The following is a 19904-nucleotide window of genomic DNA, read 5'->3' as shown; positions in this document are numbered from 1 at the left end:
TCAGTTGCTTCAAAACCTGACATACAATAAGCTCTACCAAAAACCACTTTTTCAAAAGGCCACCATAATTGAAGTGCCAAGCCATATAGAAATTTACATTTAAATCATAATCATTTCAAGGCATCATGAGTTTCGCTGTCGGTCAAGGGGTGGTTTCAACTACCTGTTTCTACTGCAAAAGCACATTACAGAATACTAGTATTATGGCTGCTTGGTATCATAGTGTACAGTGCTCAGCAAAACATCCTGATAGCTAAAAGAACAAAGTGACCAACAATAATAACTAAATGCTTGTCTATAAAATGTTCTTCTCAGCTGTGGTTGTAATATTACCAGGTCGCTCTAGTTGTTGCGCTGGCCCATACTGAAAGCAAGCACTCCCAATAACTCACAGCGTCATTGTTTCATATACAACATAAATCCCATCATTGAATTAAGTTATGTAACTCATAGCATCTGTTAATAATAAGACAAGGTATAACCATGCTATAAATAAGCAATCATATAGTATTAGATAATTGTAGTAGAAGATTGTGGAAGATAGCATTTTATGCACAATCCAACAGAGGTTTTAGGCATTGGCTAGTAGATAGTATTGGGCTCGCTGAATTAGGAAGGCTGTAGCATAACTGCCAATGAGTTTACCATCTAGCATGTATATAAAAATATATCAACTGCAACTAACCTGAGACAGGCTGAGCTTAGGCTACAATAAAACTAAATAATAAATAAAACAATAAAACCAATAATATTAGAGGGTTTTTACCATTGATATCAATTATATCTAAAACTGTCTACAAAAGCAATGTTTGACTGATTGCTTTGTTTTCAACATTCTTTTATTGTAGCTCATTCCAATTTTCTGCAAGTGTGAAAAGGTGTGATACTATAATTTTACTTGGTTTTACATGTACAACTATTTAGTCAAGAGATTCACAACACAATTCTATGTTTATCAAGAAGAATATATACAAAGCTCTAATTATTAATATGTACACAACTTAGTCATGCTTGTGAAATTTCAATTGCTTCAAAATAAATTTTTTCAATATCAAAGAAGTCTAATAATAATAATTATACTGTTAACATTCCAGAGTAGACCAATAATATGCAATAAGGCAATTTTTCAATTATTCCAGATTTGAAACTCAACAACATTCTGATCATAGCTATTTCCTTACTACAACAGTCCAAGGTTTAATAGAAAATTTAAAACAACTATTGCAAGTTGATCATGTCAGTCCTTGGCCAGCTATTTCATTGGATTCATTAGATAGAGAGCATGCCTAAAGAGCTTTCATTGCTTCTGCATAAGCTCGTTAATAAACAGCTTTGTAAATGACAGCTCAATTTTGTGTTGCTGGTAGAACGCGAGATATGACTTGCTGCAGTCTGTGCAGCTAAGTCGATGATATGGTGGTCTGGATTTATTAATGAGATCTCAGTATTGGCCCTTATATTACTAGACTTTTGACATCCAAGCTAAACATATTATGATGAGATAAGTTGCTAGAGGAAATTTCGTATTTTACCATTTTACATTTTTTAGGCAAAAGGTTAATGCAATTACCAAATTCTCAATAATTTACTCTGTTGTGTAGTCTTATTCCAGCATTTCATTACCCCAGCGATCAGACCAAAGCAGTCTTGGGCCAAAAACGGTGTTTGGCTACACACCATTTCTGCAAAGTTGTGCAAAGGAACCTTAGTTCAGTGAACTCAACAATGCCATGTTGAAAACCTTTCTTGAGAGAATATCTAGCTAGGTTTGAACAAAATGACGAATGAATATATTTATAATTCTCCAAATGTATAAATTGTTCATATGAATCAATCAAGGGGGCAGTGCCCAGATCTCAGCAAGGAAGGATGTCCAGTACTTTTTATTTATTGACTGTTAGTTTCCACTACCAAGTTCAAATCCAATGCTTCTGTCTAGTTCCAATTAGGGAACAGATAATTTCATGAACTAACCCCAGCTTGATGCGGTTCAAAATACAATGCATTGCATTTCTTAGCTCAGTTCACTAAACTGCCATGCAGGGCCGTATCCTTCTATACTGCGGTTTCTGCCATGGCAGTACCATTTTTTAAAACTCAAATCCTGGAATTCACGTCATTTTTGCTTGACTTCAACCCTTGGGCTGGGGAAAGGGTGTCATTTACCGTTTATCGTTTTAATGTCGTTTATCGGTTGCATGGAGAAATGAACTTTACGTCGCTTTCAGTAGACGTTTATAAAGCTGTCGTCTAGTAGCGTTAAACAAAGGATGTGAATGCTAGTAAGTTTTAAATATCATCAACAAGATATTAGTCGATGAATTACAATATGAAACGATTATCTGAGAGACGTTGCTTTGTGCTAAAAGCTAAAAAAATCGTGCCTTTTTGGAAAAGAATAAAAATTGAAAAACCTAGTCAACATAGGCTCAAATTTTAAAATGGTAAAATAAAAGTTATTTGATCCTGCGATCGTTAGTGATTTTTTGTCAGATAAGAATAAAAAATAATTCAGATGATAGAAATGATGTAAACTTATTGAACTTTTATTATATTTGGAATATACAGAGAAAAACAATTGTTATGGTAGCTCACACGGCAACTTTATAGCGTTAGACTCTAGCAAATTGAATGCTTGTAAGCATTTCATACAAAGACAATTGAACAATTTAACAATATTTAATATGTGTAACCAGATTAAAGTGGGAACAACTCTTGGTCTAAACTGCTGTGGATTGTGGAATCAATATTAAATGGCAACTGTTTGAAATTTGATTTATTTTAACAATGATTTAAAACAGATTCATGAGAAAGTATCTGATTGAATTTTGATAGTCCTGGCTGTCAACAATTAATTAGCGATCATAATTAAATCAATCTTCAGTGTCATATGATTGACTTTTTCATTTTGCTTCACTGATTTAAGAATGATCAGTTGTGATTGAAGTTTGAGTTGTCAGTTGAATGTAGGATAGACTCACTATTTACTCCAGCTCTTGATTAATTTGCCATTAATTATCATTATCAAATCATTTTTCAATCAGTATGGGTATGTGTTATGGGTAACAGTGACTTTTAGATCATTATCAACATAATATTAAATCTTAAGCCTGGCTAAATCAAATTACAATCATTTTTTTCTCTCTGTGTAGGTCAAAGTCATATAAATTCCTTTATCCCCGGGAAAAAAGACAAAAAAAATGTAGTATGGTAGAATGGTAGTTGACGTATTGCTAAATTTTTGAGTCAAACCCCTTGTGGAATTTGTACACCCAATACATTCTGGGGGCTCAAGTCGCCGCTGCACAAATTGCACTACCGGCGACATCATACAACATACGCTTGGCACCGTAAAAAAGTTCAACTTGCTAAGCTTTGCTGGCGACCACCGCTAGCAGAAAAATTGTCATCGACTCTGGCCATCCGGCTGGTTTTCAGCAACGCAGGCAGCCACCGGTTGCACCGTCGCCATTCCTTACGGTGAGGTGAGAATCAGGCTTTAGCTAGAGCAGCGTTGTTATTTCACATGTAATCTGTGCTTGTACTTGTCAATCAATTTATACTGTATATAGACAATCACATCTACAGATAGCAGAGACAACTGGTTCAACCTGCAGAGACAGACTACACCTTCATCTCTAAAATTCATTTAGTCTTCAAGGCAATTAATTTAGTGATAAAGTTGTTCAACTCTGCATAAGAACACACTGAAGTGTAACTGAATGATCTCAGTTAAAGCTAAGAGGTGCCAGCTAAGAGCTAAGTCCAGCCAAGCAGAGCCCGGAGTGTGTTTAGTATTGCAACTTTCGCTGGGTTATTCTTGAAATTTATCTAAATTCCTTCAGGAAATGCTAAAGCTGAGCACGCCTTACTCTTGCCTCAAAGGGGGAAACAACTCCAGGATCATTACTCACTACATGTCTTCCAGCTATACATACATGTATATGTAGACACAGGCACGCGCACAGGCATGCACACAGGCACGCACACGCGTGCATGGCCACACCTGCACACATGTACGCACGGGCATTTGCATACATCTATAATTTCTGCCATTGAGGGATTATTGAAGGGTTAGTCAATTTCCACCACCTACTAATCTATAGCCTGTGTTACAAAGAAACTGTATTCAAACTATTCTTGACCTCCAAACTTGTTGTATTAGAGAATTCTTATATACCGCAAAATTCTTTATTCCTTCACTCCTTCACTCCTTTTTTTCTATTTGGTTACATTTAATCTGCTGCCGTGAGCAGCTCTTGCCAATGCATATTTTACCCCTCCCGTATTATAGATCTGTAGTTTGTCCACCTGTGACTACAGTGAAATGGACACAACACTGACTCATGAATTATATGCTCTCTGTGCCTTGCCTTTCGTTACAGAATCTCTTCTCTGCAATCTTATGTGAATAAGCAGGACTACAATTCCTCAGTTGTTTACTAATAAATATCAATGTTTATTATTGTGGAATGTACATCAACTTAGCAAAAATTCTTGTGCGTAACTATGACAACTAATAAGGATTGCATTTCTTAAAAAGAAAATATATACTTCAGTTTTACCCTAATCATGCAAACCATTTAAAACTGCCTGACACCTGCATCTACTTGTCATATTACAGCCAGTCGTAAGTTTGTTGATGTTTATATGTCTTCGTTTATTTTGGTTTTGCTCTGATAACATCAGGACTTAAACATTTGAGCTCGGTTTGTCATTTATTTACATTTCAAAGGTTTAATTTATGATAAAATTTATAAATAGCGTTCTTTCAATATTAAGCCTTTGCAGATGTTTGATTTTGCTGTATGTTTAGTGGTGATCAACTGTAGAATATATTTAAACATTTGCTGTATTTTACGGTAACATGATGACAAGTGTGGCAACTTTTGAAAGCAGCTGGAGAGTAAGAATGCTTCGTTTGTGCACCATAAATGCTCATTACCTTTGTATCTAAGTCTTAAAGAGACGTACACGTATAAGCCTGGTTGTAGCCTAGTAAAATACACCACTTTTTATCTATATATGATTTGTTTTTATTTATCTGTCTTCTCTGGAAACTAACTTCTAGTTAAACAGTTTGTCTGAAAATTTGCATGTGACTTTTTTAGCAAACCTCCAGACTTTAGGCACAAAAAGGTATTGGTGTCACCACTCATATGGTGTGTCGTGGCCTACATGCGATTTTGCGACGACATGACTAAAAAGTTGCGCACTACAGGGTTTGATCCTATGACTGATGTTCAATCAACTGAGCTAATCAGCCACCTTTCATAATGCAAGAATAGTTTTAGCAGCTCCCTTAGGTAAATTACCTACTCCAGATTTTTAAAGATATTTCTAAGTTTTTTTAAAGGTATATAAGGGAAATATTTTGAGTTGTCAGCTTCATTTATAGTTTTTTATTGAACAGGACAACATAACTTCAAAGTATATCCAGTGATTGGTGTTTACAGTATATTCATTAGGAGTGATAATGATTTTGAAGCCATATGCAAATTTCATTTTTTGAAAGTGACCCAAACAACTGTGGGTATTTCTGTCAGTCCAGTTTTAAAAAGAACATAAATTGAAGTTTTTGTTACAATTTAACCAAAATACGTACTTGTAAAGTCTGAACCAGAGCTTTCATGTGTTTGTTTTACGGCACTCATTTCTGTGTTGCAATTTTATTTGGCAAATCAAGCAAAGTTAAGTTTCAAAAATATTCTGTGGTATAAATATAAGTAAACGATAACCTTAGAATATGTATTAGACCTATGTTATAGGTAAGTGCGTATTAGAATGCATCACTACATTGGGGAGAGGGAGAGCCTTAGAATATTCTTAAATAGCCTGAAACTCAGTCAGAATAGCTTTAAGTAAACTGAGTCTTGAAAGGGATCTTTTGATCTTCCCTCTTTTGAGATTGATGAAACAAAAATGTTTTTTGCTCTTTGTACTCAGGAGTTATCTGCTCTACACCACAATATGCAGTAGGTCAAACCAGAGTTGAGCAAAACACATGTATAAATAGATAATAAGTTTATTTACACTGGTTCATGTCATTCAATGCAAATTAGACCATTAGACAAAAACAGAAAATAGTAAAGTAATTTATATGTTTTGAAATAGAAAGCTATTTTTGCATAACTCTGTTCTATATTGTAACTTGGCAACTGTGTTGGTGTCTGGTATAAGGTGCAGTGGTTTTTTTGGGGAAGTAGGAATGTAATTAATAGTCAGATAGATTGAAGATATGGTTTAAGTATTTTTAACACAAGACTTGATATAAAATGCATATTCTCAAATAAAAAGCTATTAACTGAAGCCATTTAAGAAGACATATTTATTGGAGATGGTTTAACCTTAACTACAGCTCAATAGTATAACACAGCCTAAACTGCTACCAATATTATTTGAATACTTGTAAAAAACAACTTAACGTTTATCTACTTAAAAACCAGAACTTTCCGGCTATAATGCCATTGACTAAGGTGACCTCTGCTGAACTGGCATCAAATACAAATAGAGTATTGATTACAAAATAAATAACAAGATTATGGTTAAAGTGAGGTATTGAGGTCATCTTTTGACACAGATAATTTATGGAGAGAGAGGGAGTGATGTAATATTTATATTTTCCATCTATTGCCTAGTTTATCACAGTTTTTTGTTTTTCTTGCGAAAGATCAGCTGTAAATATTTTCCAGAAAATTTTTGTTTTGCCAAAACTGTGAATGGCTGAATGTTTACGTTTTTAAGTATTTAGCCTTTTGCCAAAACTGTGAATGGCTGAATGTTTACGTTTTTAAGTATTTAGTTTTTTGCCAAAATTAGCACACATTCTATTGTAATTGGTTCCAACTTTTTTTACTATTCCAAACAGCACATATAATTGGATTTTTCTACTTCCTGACCTCTCTTCCTCCTACCTCTTGCCCTTTCACCACTTTCTTTCCCTCCCCATCCCTCTCTTTGTTGCTTTCACTGTTTGCAAATAAATTATAAAAACATAGTATAACATAGCTATAGTACATATAACACATATGAACCCTCACCAGACCATCACAATCTGCAAAATTTATAGCTATGTATGAGAGCTTATCTTGTTAAAGCTCAGCCAACTCATTGCAAATCTGTGCAGATTTCCACCACGCCTGTTACTATTTAAAATGATGAAAAGGTTTGGGCGCACCTTAAATTAAACAAAGCATTTCTTTGAATAAACAGTCACTGACTGACAGATATAAAAGAGTATTAAAGATAGGGGAAGTCAGTGTAACGGTTAAACTTACTGGGTGACATGTATAAAGGAGTACTAAAGCAATGGGTAAGTCAATACATCAGTTAAACTCACTGAGTGACATGTATAAAGGGGTACTAAAGATAGGGGTAAGTCAGTGTATCAGTTAAACTCACTGAGTGACATGTATAAAGGAGTACTAAAGATATGGGTAAATCAGTACATCGGTTAAACTTACTGAGTGACATGTATAAAGGAGTACTAAAGATAGGAGTAAGTCAGTACATCAGTTAAACTTACTGAGTGACATGTATAAAGGAGTACTAAAGATATGGGTAAATCAGTACATCAGTTAAACTTACTGAGTGACATGTATAAAGGAGTACTAAAGATAGGAGTAAGTCAGTACATCAGTTAAACTCACTGAGTGACATCTACAAAGGGGTACTAAAGATAGGAGTAAGTCAGTACATCAGTTAAACTCACTGAGTGACATGTACATGTATAAAGGAGTGCTAAAGATAGGAGTAAGTCAGTACATCAGTTAAACTCACTGAGTGACATGTATAAAGGAGTACTAATGATATGGGTAAATCAGTAAAGCAGTTAAACTCACTGAGTGACATTTACAAAAGGGTACTAAAGATATGGGTAAATCAGTACATCAGTTAAACTTACTGAGTGACATGTATAAAGGGGTACTAAAGATATGGGTAAATCAGTAAATCAGTTAAACTCACTGAGTGACATCTACAAAGGGCTACTAAGGATAGGGGTAAGTCAGTGTATCAGTTAAACTTACTGAGTGACATGTATAAAGGAGTACTAAAGATAGGGGTAAGTCAGTACATCAGTTAAACTCACTGAGTGACATATATAAAAGGGTACTAAAGATAGGGGTAAATCAGTATATCAGTTAAACTCACTGAGTGACATGTATAAAAGAGTACTAAAGATAGGGGAAAGTCAGTGTATCAGTTAAACTTACTGAGTGACATGTATAAAGGAGTACTAAAGATAGGGGTAAGTCAGTACATCAGTTAAACTCACTGAGTGACATGTATAAAGGAGTACTAAAGATAGGGGTAAGTCAGTACATCAGTTAAACTCACTGAGTGACATGTATAAAGGAGTACTAAAGATTGGGGTAAGTCAGTACATCAGTTAAACTCACTGAGTGACATGTATAAAGGAGTATTAAAGATAGGGGTAAGTCAGTACATCAGTTAAACTCACTGAGTGACATGTACATGTATAAAGGAGTACTAAAGATAGGGGTAAGTCAGTGTATCAGTTAAACTCACTGAGTGACATGTATAAATCTAGGCAATAGCTAGACTTGCAATCACTTCACAACATGAAAGAGTTACTATCTTGTCTGAACATACAGAACTTGACAGCATTTTGTGACATTGGCTACAAACTACATTTTATTTTGGTTCAACCATGATTCTTATGATTGCTGTACATTCTAATCGCCATAGCTGACGATGGCAGTGCCGATATGGTATAAGTGGGTGATTCTGTTGGCAACTAGCATCAGCACCTTTGCCTCTTACGGCTACATCACCGGCAGCGTCTCTATCGGAACTGTCTACTACATTCAGATATACAATGAGAGGATTGTCAGCAGTATGGTTGGCCCGATTCAGGCGAGCATGCACAAGATAGCATGTACGCTGATTAATATTGTCTTGAATTTTATCTTCCAGTTACGTGCACTATATGCTACAACACATACTTCCTATATACCAGCCATATGTATTATATGCTACAACACATACTTCCTATATACCAGCCATATGTACTATATGCTACAACACATACTTCCTATGCACCAGCCATATGTACTATATGCTACAACACATACTTCTTATGTACCAGCCATATATATACATAAACACAAGACATGTTTAGCTAGTGTCATATTGACATATGTATAGAAATATTGTCATGACAGCAGTAGCTAGTGACATAGTGACACATGTGTAGAAATATTAGCATGACAGCAGTAGCTAGTGACATAGTGACACATGTGTAGAAATATTACCATGACAGCAGTAGCTAGTGACATAGTGACACATGTGTAGAAATATTAGCAGGACAGTAGTAGCTAGTGACATAGTGACACGTGTGTAGAAATATTAGCATGACAACAGTAGCTAGTGACATAGTGACACATGTGTAGAAATATTAGCATGACAGCAGTAGCTAGTGACATAGTGACACATGTGTAGAAATATTACCATGACAGTAGTAGCTAGTGACATAGTGACACATGTGTAGAAATATTAGCATGAGAGTAGTAGCTAGTGACATAGTGACACATGTGTAGAAATGTGTAGCTATTGACATAGTGGCATGTATTAGCAAACTTGGCAAGCTAAGTTTTCATAAGGCTGTTAACAGAAATTTGTTTTCACTTGTCCAACTGTTAATTCAATAATGCTTGTCATATCACTTTGGTAGCATCTATCCATCTCAACCTATTAAGCTATAAAACAATTTGAAAAAGTTGGATGAATAATTACCAAATGCGTAAAGATTGCAAAGCACCTGTACTATCCAGTTGCGTGGGTTTTTAATGTTTTAGCTTAAAAATATTCTCTCAATGTTCGTCTTAGCATGTCATATGATTAATACTACACCATCGTTGGACCCACTATTTATTCACCAGAGAACATTAAATTTTACTAGGAACATAAGTAACAAACAGGTCATTTTCAGCAGTAGAACTATATATTCAGCCGTGTTTTAGGCTTGCCCTCATTCTACCTACACAAGAAATTGGGTAGCAAGTGGCTGCAGCTGTTAGGAGGCATTTTTCTCTCAGGAGGGATAGCTTTAACGGCCGTCACTTCTTCCTCATGGCAAGCGCTGTTGCTGACCGGAATTGTCTCAGGTAAATCTGGCAGCATGTTTCCTCGGCATTAAACGATTCATATTTACCAAGTTTATAAAATGTACCGATATTGAAGGTTCTGGAAGTGGGATGGTACACGTAGCCACTACCAACATAATAAAAGAGCATTTTCCAGGCAAACAGATCGGGCCGTTTGGTGCCACCTGCTTGTCGTTGTTCTTAGCTACAATAGTGGCCCCTCAACTCTGGAGATATTTGATGACTGCTCTGACCTGGCAACTGGCTCTCGTTACTATAGGTGAGTTTATCAACTTGCATTTTTATCTCCATCTTAGTCAGGGTGCACCCTTTGTGTTTCATTTTAGCAGTGGTGTGGCAGTCAATACCCTTTCAACAGTTTCAGTAATTAAGATGTTGGAGTGAGGCTATTGTGCATCGCTTTGGGAACTACATGACAGCCCCTACTAGAGATGACAGCTAGACTAACAAGAACACCAAAGTTACGCCATAGTTGTGATAAACCTCAAACAACTTAGCTGTTTAGATCAGGGCCCAACCTAACTGGTTAAAAGGGGTTCCGACAACATTTCTCTAGCAGATTTGTAACACTCAAACCTTGACATAGTGTTCATGATTTAATTTATTTTTGTAAATATATATTATGTATCATATATATGATATATACATTGTATACTAGATGAATGCATGTTGTTGCATGGGTAATTAAACCAGCTTATAAACTGTTGCAGGTAATGCAGTTACCATTGGCTATGTTGACTAATTAGACAATGGAAAACAACTTGGTTAGTTTGAGTAACCTAAAGGTGGACTTGCAACAAAATTCACATTACAGTTATTTGGTATAAACAGATTCACCATGCCTTACTCTGTTGTGTTGTAAGTGCAAAATATGTGGGAATGTGATTACAAGCTCTTAAAAGCTAAAAAAACGAACAGTTTATCGCAGCCACAAAGACTGCCGTAGTTTGGATTCTCGTTCCAAAATGGCTCAAATGTGACGTAGTTGTGGTAGATGGTTTCTGTTCACACTTTCATGCAACCTTATTCGACGAAATATTTTCACAAATATAATTCACGCATTCAATAAAACCATGTCTATTGTTCTTACGCGTATGTTTTATCGTCATTGTAATGCAGTCACTTTCAGCACTGATATCTTATAACTTACCGTAAAAATTCATTTAATTTTTCAACCTTACTTTGAAGGAGTACATATCATTGTTTGATAAACAAGATGAGCCTGTTGGTCACCTGTGATAATCGAAAAGTGCTGCAAAAACTATTTGCGAAGTATTGGGTCACGTGATCAGATTACGACTTGAAGATTAGATCAAGCCGAAACAAAACTGTAAAGGAGCGAGTATCTATATTTGATACGGGGTCTTCAGTAAAACCCGGAGTGTTTGTCATAAACTATTGCTACGATAAGTTTTATATTGAGCTTTATACTGGCTTTTCAGTTCACGTGAGAACATCACGTGACAAGACAATAACCAAACTGTAATGACTACGTCAGAGAAATAAAGAGATTCCAATCTACGGCGGCTTTTCATTTTTGAGCTTTTAAGAGCTTGTAATCACATTTCCACATATGTGGCACCTACAACACAACAGAGTAAGACATGGTGAATCTTTTCATATCAAATAACTGTAATGTGAATTTTGTTGCAAGTCAACCTTTAAGCTAGTAACTTAAGCTTGCTTATAAATATTATTAAACTTATTATAATAAGAGCCTTGAGCCGTGAGCCATGAAGCCAGCTTGTGTGACATTAAGCATCACACAATGTCATAATGTGTATTTTATCTGATGTAATAAGTATGTTCACAATTATTCAACACTATGATCAGTTGGATACGTAGTCTAGAAATTTGGTTTAGCATGCCTGTCTGCAGGCTGGCAGACAGGCACGCTAAACAGGTGCATTGAATTTGAACTCGGAGGTTCCGAATTGAAATCTAGTGCAAAGCAGATTCTTCATTTCTAAGCTTTTATCGCTATAACTGGACACACAAACGACAGACCAACAAACAGACAGACAACAACCCCTAAGATTTGTATATATAAATAAGATATATATATATATATATATCTAGTATATGTATATTATTAGACAATTTTTAACTAAAGTCTTTTTGCGGCAGCTGCAATGTTGCTTTGTGTTTGGCATTGGTTAGGTTGTCACTGATGGTTTTGATAAGATGGCGCGGTGTAGGGACAGTGCTTATAAAATTTTGAAATGATAACTCCGTGCCTGCCTGCGTGCTGATATTAATTTATCCCTTTTGTTTAGTGTTGCTAATTCTCGTTTGAATATTATGTAATATCTTTTAATAGACATAAATTACAGCAACCTTTTGTTCTGTTGTTGTAGGGCTGGGTAAGTGCTTTTATTATCCAAGTTGCATGTATCTCAAAACTTTGGTCATTGTCTTTCAAATTCCATATGTATTTATTAAATGCTGTCTAATTTTGTTTACTGTTCTAATTTACTGACGCTGTGGTTATTGTATTTGGATTTGCATTCTGTCGTACATAATTCAATGTATGATTCTGTTTTTATATCAGTTTTATTTGTTACTTCAGCTTGGTATATTATGTTTTTTGGGGATGTTTGATATTTATCTGGTGTTATTGTCTTTTTATCTGCAATTGCAGACAAAAACACCGCATTAGAGACCAAACACATAATATATAAGTACAGTAGGCACTCCTACAACATAAATAATGCGTTCCAGGAACGTTTACGTTACGCTGTAGGGATTTTATGCTAAATGAACAGTAAAATACATTTAAATTACTTAATCTGTTCCAATATCTTTTCAAACTCACTCCTTTGGCCATGCAAAAAGGAAAAAATAGACTTAACTTTTTGATTTGTGGGCTGTACCATAACTGCAGTATTATCGGTTTGCCCCAACAACTTTTCTCTTTTTTTGACTAAGTTGACAGGTTTTATAGACAATGATTGCGGTAACTTTACAATAAGTTGATAAGGAGCGCACATCTTCCATATTCAGTTACAATGATTTGCTTATGTTTTTTAAACAGCAAAGTCTATTCCACAAAATAAAACTAATAACAAATATTTTACTCGTGTACAATAAAGCAAAACAAAATATATTTTACTATAAAATGAGTGGTAATAGCTGTTCATCGTCTACGTGTATTCAGGACTCAAGGTTAGGATAAAAGAAAACTTTCAACAGTACCCAACTCGTGACATTCAGACTGGTAGACCATTATACTGTAACACCTGCACCAATCAATTGGCTTCAAGTATTTATGAATAATTGTGCAGTTACCTGTTCTTGTTTTGCTACACATCTGACAACTTATCACGATGAAGTAGAATGTCATGGAAGTTGTATACATAATAGACTAGCTGAATGCTTGGCGTGGCACTGGTGATAATATACATGTACTTACCCAATGAATTTGAGTAACTTACCTCGTAAACCAGAAAAGGTAAGCTTAACTTTACTGAAACAATTACGTGCCTGCAGATGGCTTAATAATCGTTACGGTAAGCATAACTGACAACCATACTAGTTAATGACCCCCAGAGCTTCAGACGTGATTATTTTAACTAATGTAATAAATGCTATGCTGTAGTTTACGGCATAATTATAAAAGTTTTCACAACTGTTTTATTCCCAATCAGATGAAAGACTAATGAAGATGTAGGATTATTTTGTTTTCTGTTACAGAATCAGAAATATAGAATTGGTTTGTGTGTTTATCTCCAAGACAAGTCTATGCTCTTGTAGGGTGTGTACTAACTGTCAACATAGCCTGTGGTCTCACATATGTCAAAAGAGATAAGGACCTTCTTCAAGTAGACCACCAAAAGGAAAACAAGAAGCTTCAGCTCTTCCCACAAAGAGCATCATCCAGCATTTACATCATCCCAGACTCAGAGGGCAGCGAGCTTGTTATTAGAACCAATATGGACATACGTCTGTCTCAGAGAAGCCTTACTGGAGTAAGTGCTTGCTTTCGGAGAAATTGCAATGCGTACTATGATAAATATAGTGAAAGCATTCACAGACAGTTGCTTCTGAGTAAGGTGTTGAAGTTCTTAATGTCGACTTACACTGTGGCCATTTGTAATTGTTCCTCATAATGACAGGAGGAGGTTGGCTCCAAAGAGAGGACTAAATTCTCAGAGAAAAAGCTATCAGATTTAGATGAAGACTCAGAGGAAGCAAAGGATGATAACATGTTACAGACTTTGAGAAGACCCGAGGTAGCCTTCAAACTGTTAGCCATTCAACAGTTATTAAACTTTTCATATCATCACAATAAACAGCTTTGTTTGCTCACTGATCTCTCATCAGATCTGCCTGACTATTACAGTCAATAGCCCTGCTAGTGGTCTCTGGCTTGTACTCTGGCGGTGTTGACTCTTGCTTCACAGTACTGGGAGACTATGCAGAAAGGACACTTGGACTGACTAATGACCAGGTAGATGTTAATAATAGTCATAATATACCATGCACATAGTTTGTTAGACTGAGCATGTCTATGGGGACATTACAAAAAGTGAGCATGTCTATGGGAATATTATAGAAAGTGAGCATGTCTCTGGGGATATTACATATAGTGAGCATGTCTATGGGGATATTACAGAAAGTGAGCGTGTCTATGGGAATATTATAGAAAGTGAGCATGTCTCTGGGGATATTACATAGAGTGAGCATGTCTGTGGGGATATTACGGAGAGTGAGCATGTCTATGGGGATATTTCAGAAAGTGAGCATGTCTATGGGGACATTACAAAGAGTGAGCATGAGCAAAGAGTGATAAAACTAGTGCTACCTTATGATAGCGTACTGATTTATCTATTGGTGGCTACAATGGCAGACTTTAGTTCAATTGTCATAGTCATTTTTCACCATATTTTCATTGGTAAAAATTTACTTAGTTCTTTTGACTAAGCATTAAACAGAAAATAATTTACTAATAAATTGAAAAAATTAAAATTTATGGCATTTGCATGAAAAGACTAAAATGTTACCTCTGGAAGCCGACCAGAAAGAGTAATCAGGAACAACTCTATAATAGCTTATTCATATTTATTTTCAGTTTCATCAACTGGTTACTATTTGACTCAGGCTAGTATCTAACTCAGGCTAGTATATGACTCAGGTTAGTATCTAACTCAGGCTAGTATCTAACTCAGGCTAGTATATGACTCAGGCTAGTATCTGACGCAGGCTAGTATTTGACTCAGGCTAGTATATGACTCAGGTTAGTATCTGACCAAGGTTTTAGTATAATATAGCAAAACATAGTAGGCCTATAATATGATAGATTACAATTTAGTATAATAAATTACATTGTAACATAGTATAATTTTTGGTAATATAGTGAAATATAAAATAATAAAATAGATTACAATGTAAAATAAAAAAATAAATCATGTTGTAAAATAAAATGATATAACGTAATCTACTATAATATAATACAATATAACATAGTATGACACAAATACAATATAATATAAAATGTTATAGTACAAAATAGTACAATAAAATCTTACCAATGTAGAATAACATAAGATAACATAATATTAATTAATATACATGTAATTACAGTTTAATCATATACCATCAAATATTATAATGTAACACAATATAACAGAGTAAAGTTGTAATATATAATAATATAACATAATACAATTGAGTATAACATATCATTGCGCAGTATAAGATAATATAAGTTAATACCACATTATTTAATACATTATGATATAAAATAATACAATATAGTATAATATATAACATATATATCATAAGGTATAATATTTTATAGGATAATCCCACGACCAAACGAGCGGAGCGAATGTTTGAGAGTTATATGATAAATGCATGTGCACACAACTCACGAAAATTATTCATCAACAACGTCGCAAACCCTTGAACCGAAATCTCATCAACAAATTTAACCATTTTTGTGTAGAGTCGTTTAAGTATAATAACGATACAAAACACATAAAAACATACCATGTTACCATGTTACCAAGTCTTTGAAAATTGTTGACATATTCCTAAACCTTACCCATCTGATCGGATTATACACAAATAGACATTAATTTGGCCGAAAATCGTTATTAAAACTTGCCAAGCCTTGCTTTTATCAAAATTAAGACCGGCAAACGAACCGCTGAGCGACACAGAATAGAACCATTAAGTCGTGCGCATTTCATGAAAGAATAATGTGCACATTTCCCCAGTCTATAGCATTGGCGAATTGCCAAAGGTTTCTGTAATTATCGTAGAAGTACTGAAATATAATCGTTTCTTTTCTGCCGATTTCAAAGTAACTGACATTTTGGAAACTTTTGAGTACTTTGGTATTCTAACTGATGTCCAAAGCAGTGAAAGTAGAGGAAATGACGATGATGGTTTTTTCTAACGATTCTTATGAGATTATCACAATATTTAATTATAAGTTTGGATGACTATTGAAGTGTTATAGTCACACTAACAACATCGATGATGGGCAATATGTTACTGTGATTATTTTTTCTAAATAATTTTGTTAAATAGATTTTCTAAAAATCTATATAAATATCACAACTTCTTGATATTGTTAGCTATGACCTTTTGAAATGTAAACAAAATTGTGCATTGGTTTTCTATTATTACTGTATTACTATATTAATAATATTGGTTATTCTAATAATATCAGTGCACTTTACTTCTAATATTGCATTTCTCCTATTGCAGGGGGGGAGAGATATAAACATATAATCTTTTCTTTTTATTATTGCTGTTTGTCATGACCAAACATTTTTTAAAATAGATTTTTTAAAAATCTATATAATTATCACAACTTCTTGATATTGTTAGCTATGATGTTTTGAATTGTAAACAAAACTGTGCGTTGGTTTTTTATTATTACTATATTAATAATAATGGTTATTCTAATAATATCAGTGCATTTTACTTCTAATATTGGCCAATATTGCATGTCTCCTATTGCAGGGGGAGATATATAAACATATAATCTTTTCCTTTCATTATTGCTGTTTCTTGTATATAATAACACCCAGTACATTACAGGTACCATTGCAGCTACCATTGCAGTTATCCTATTGCACTGCAGTGCCATTTGACTGCTAATATTGCATTTTCAACCATCAGTACCCTTTCTTTTTTCCAATATCACTTTGGTCGTGGGCTGTATGACAGGAGATTTTCTAGTACAATAAAATATAATTTCATATAATATCATATCATATACATGTAACATAATATAATGCATCATAGAATAGTTTGTCATAAATATTGTAATATGATGGAACATAGTAAACTATATGACAAAATACCAAAATATAATATGCTATATGAGGATATGAACAGATATATTATAGTAAGTATATTATGATATAATATCATGTGACTGATGTAATATAACTAAACATGTTATACTGAGATATTAAACATATGTGTATATTCTTTATTACAGATAGCCAATACTCTATCCGTTCAAGGAATTACACAGATTATCTCTGCTGTTGTCTATCTTCTACTGACTGCCTGTACAGAGTTCAGTGCTGTCTTGCTACAAACTGTCAGCATTTTTGTGCTCGCTATTTCCATCTTTACCTTGACTTTCATAAAGTCTGAAGGTATGTATAACTAAATTAAATACAAGGCCACTCGAGTATTGCCTATATCAGAATAACAGCTAATCGCTCTTTGGTTTAGAAAGGAAATTTGTACCTCATAACTTTACGCTGTACGTATGACCTTCTTGCTCATTCAAACTATTGGTTTTTTATTGTTCCGAACATCCAGAAGCTGTGGTCTAATTATCATACCACTTCCTAATAGTTTTGTCACTCTGACGGCGGTGGAAAGTCATAGTAACTGTGATTATGAGCCTGGCTGTGGTTGAGATGAGTGTTTGTACTGACATCACAGACATCTTGTCGTAACATTTCTTTGTTTTCTGATAGGACCAGGCTGATGCTTCTCAACAGCACTTTAAATTTCACTGTTCTACTCCTAAACCCTTTGCCTCTCACTGCCTCTCTTTTCATTTACAGTGGAGCTTTATGTCATAATTGGAATCATAGGGTTCTTCAAAGCTTTTACCACAGGAAATGCTGTTCCTCTGACCTTAGAGTTATCCAGTCCCCAGAGAATGATGCGACTGTATGTAGTCAAGTGTCTTATAGATGGTTTGGGACTAGCAGGAGTACCTTTCCTTGCAGGTGGTAACCGACGTATATTGGCTCTCTATCTACTTATCTCCTTATCTACCTATCTACCTATTTATCTATCTACTCCTCTACCTGTTTTTCTATCTATCTATAACAGAAATATATATTACAGTGTACATGCATATATATTACAGTGTACATGCATGTGTATTACAGTGTACATACAACATACATATATATTACAGTGTACATACAATAGACATATATATTACAGTGTACATACAATAGACATATATATTACAGTGTACATACAACAGCCATATATATTACAGTATACATACAATAGACATATATATTACAGTTTACATACGACAGCCATATATTACAGTATACATACAATAGACATATATATTACAGTGTACATACAACAGACATATATATTATAGTTTCCCTACAACAGACATGTGTATTACAGTGTACATACAATAGACATATATATTACAGTGTACATACAACAGCCATATATATTACAGTATACATACAATAGACATATATATTACAGTTTACATACGACAGCCATATATTACAGTATACATACAATAGACATATATATTACAGTGTACATACAACAGACATATATATTATAGTTTCCCTACAACAGACATGTGTATTACAGTGCACATACAGGAAACATATATATTACAGTGTACATTCAACAGACATATATATATATTACAGTGTACATTCAACAGACATATATATTACAGTGTACATTGAACAGACATACATGTATATATTACAGTGTACATCCAGGAGACAGTCAATGAGAAAGCAGCTCTCTACCTAGCATCAGCAGCACTTCTTACCTCTGCCAGCGTACTCACACCTTTCCTCAAGAAAGTTCTTCAGGAGCCAAGACGAAAATGGAATAATGAAGTTACCCAAGATTCCATTGGGATCACCAGTTTTGTTAGCTATTAGCAAAAGTCGACTAGTCCTACACGTTTGCGTTACACTATTAATAAATGCCAAAGTTGTTCGGTGTTATTAGACGAGGGAGAGAGCTACTGTAGAGACCCATTTATCCATTATGAATGTATCTTTGTGTCACATTGTTAGTGGCCTATCTGTTGTCTATTAAAATCCATAGAAGTATCTTTGTGTCACATTGTTAGTGGCCTAACTGTTGTCTACTAAAGTTCATAGAAGTATTTTTGTGTCACATTGTTAGTGGCCTATTCTTTCTCTACTGAAATTCATAGAGGTATCTTTGTGTCACATTGTTAGTGGCCTATTCTTTCTCTACTGAAATTCATAGAAGTATCTTTGTGTCACACTGTTAGTGACCTATTTATTGTCTACTAAATTTATAGTACAAGTATGTCAATCTATCCTGTTTATGAAAATGAATTAGAATAACACACAGAGACAACGATCAAACCCTCAAGAGAGAGCTACAAGGCTTGATAGGGAGAGCCTTATACAGCGCATCAGCCTTTGGACCAACAATGCTAAGCCTCAGTTTAGTGAAAATGTCAAAAGCAAGCTTGCCATTTAACGTTCTATTTAAGGCTATGCTCTGCCATGTAAGTTTTACATAAAAAAGAAAAATAGCTGC

At 34.6% G+C, this 19904-nt stretch overlaps 1 protein-coding gene across 1 annotated transcript; it reads left to right on the top strand.

Annotated features, from left to right (window-relative positions):
- Window positions 1-4646: 4646 nt before the first annotated feature.
- LOC137400048 (monocarboxylate transporter 9-like) lies at window positions 4647-19865 on the top strand. The gene is made up of 10 exons (XM_068086359.1): window positions 4647-4709; window positions 8710-8899; window positions 9984-10127; window positions 10204-10386; window positions 13881-14095; window positions 14243-14359; window positions 14470-14577; window positions 17587-17749; window positions 18170-18337; window positions 19089-19865. Exons 2-10 carry the CDS (start codon window positions 8716-8718, stop codon window positions 19265-19267), a joined length of 1461 nt encoding a protein of 486 aa, XP_067942460.1. The 5' UTR covers window positions 4647-4709; window positions 8710-8715; the 3' UTR covers window positions 19268-19865.
- The last annotated feature ends 39 nt before the right edge of the window (window positions 19866-19904 follow it).

The sequence above is a fragment of the Watersipora subatra genome, chromosome 7, assembly GCF_963576615.1.
Source record: "Watersipora subatra chromosome 7, tzWatSuba1.1, whole genome shotgun sequence".
In the NCBI taxonomy this organism is placed as follows: domain Eukaryota; kingdom Metazoa; phylum Bryozoa; class Gymnolaemata; order Cheilostomatida; family Watersiporidae; genus Watersipora; species Watersipora subatra.
The sequence above is the reverse complement of the archived record's forward strand: the minus strand, read 5'-3'. Positions and strand labels throughout refer to the sequence as shown.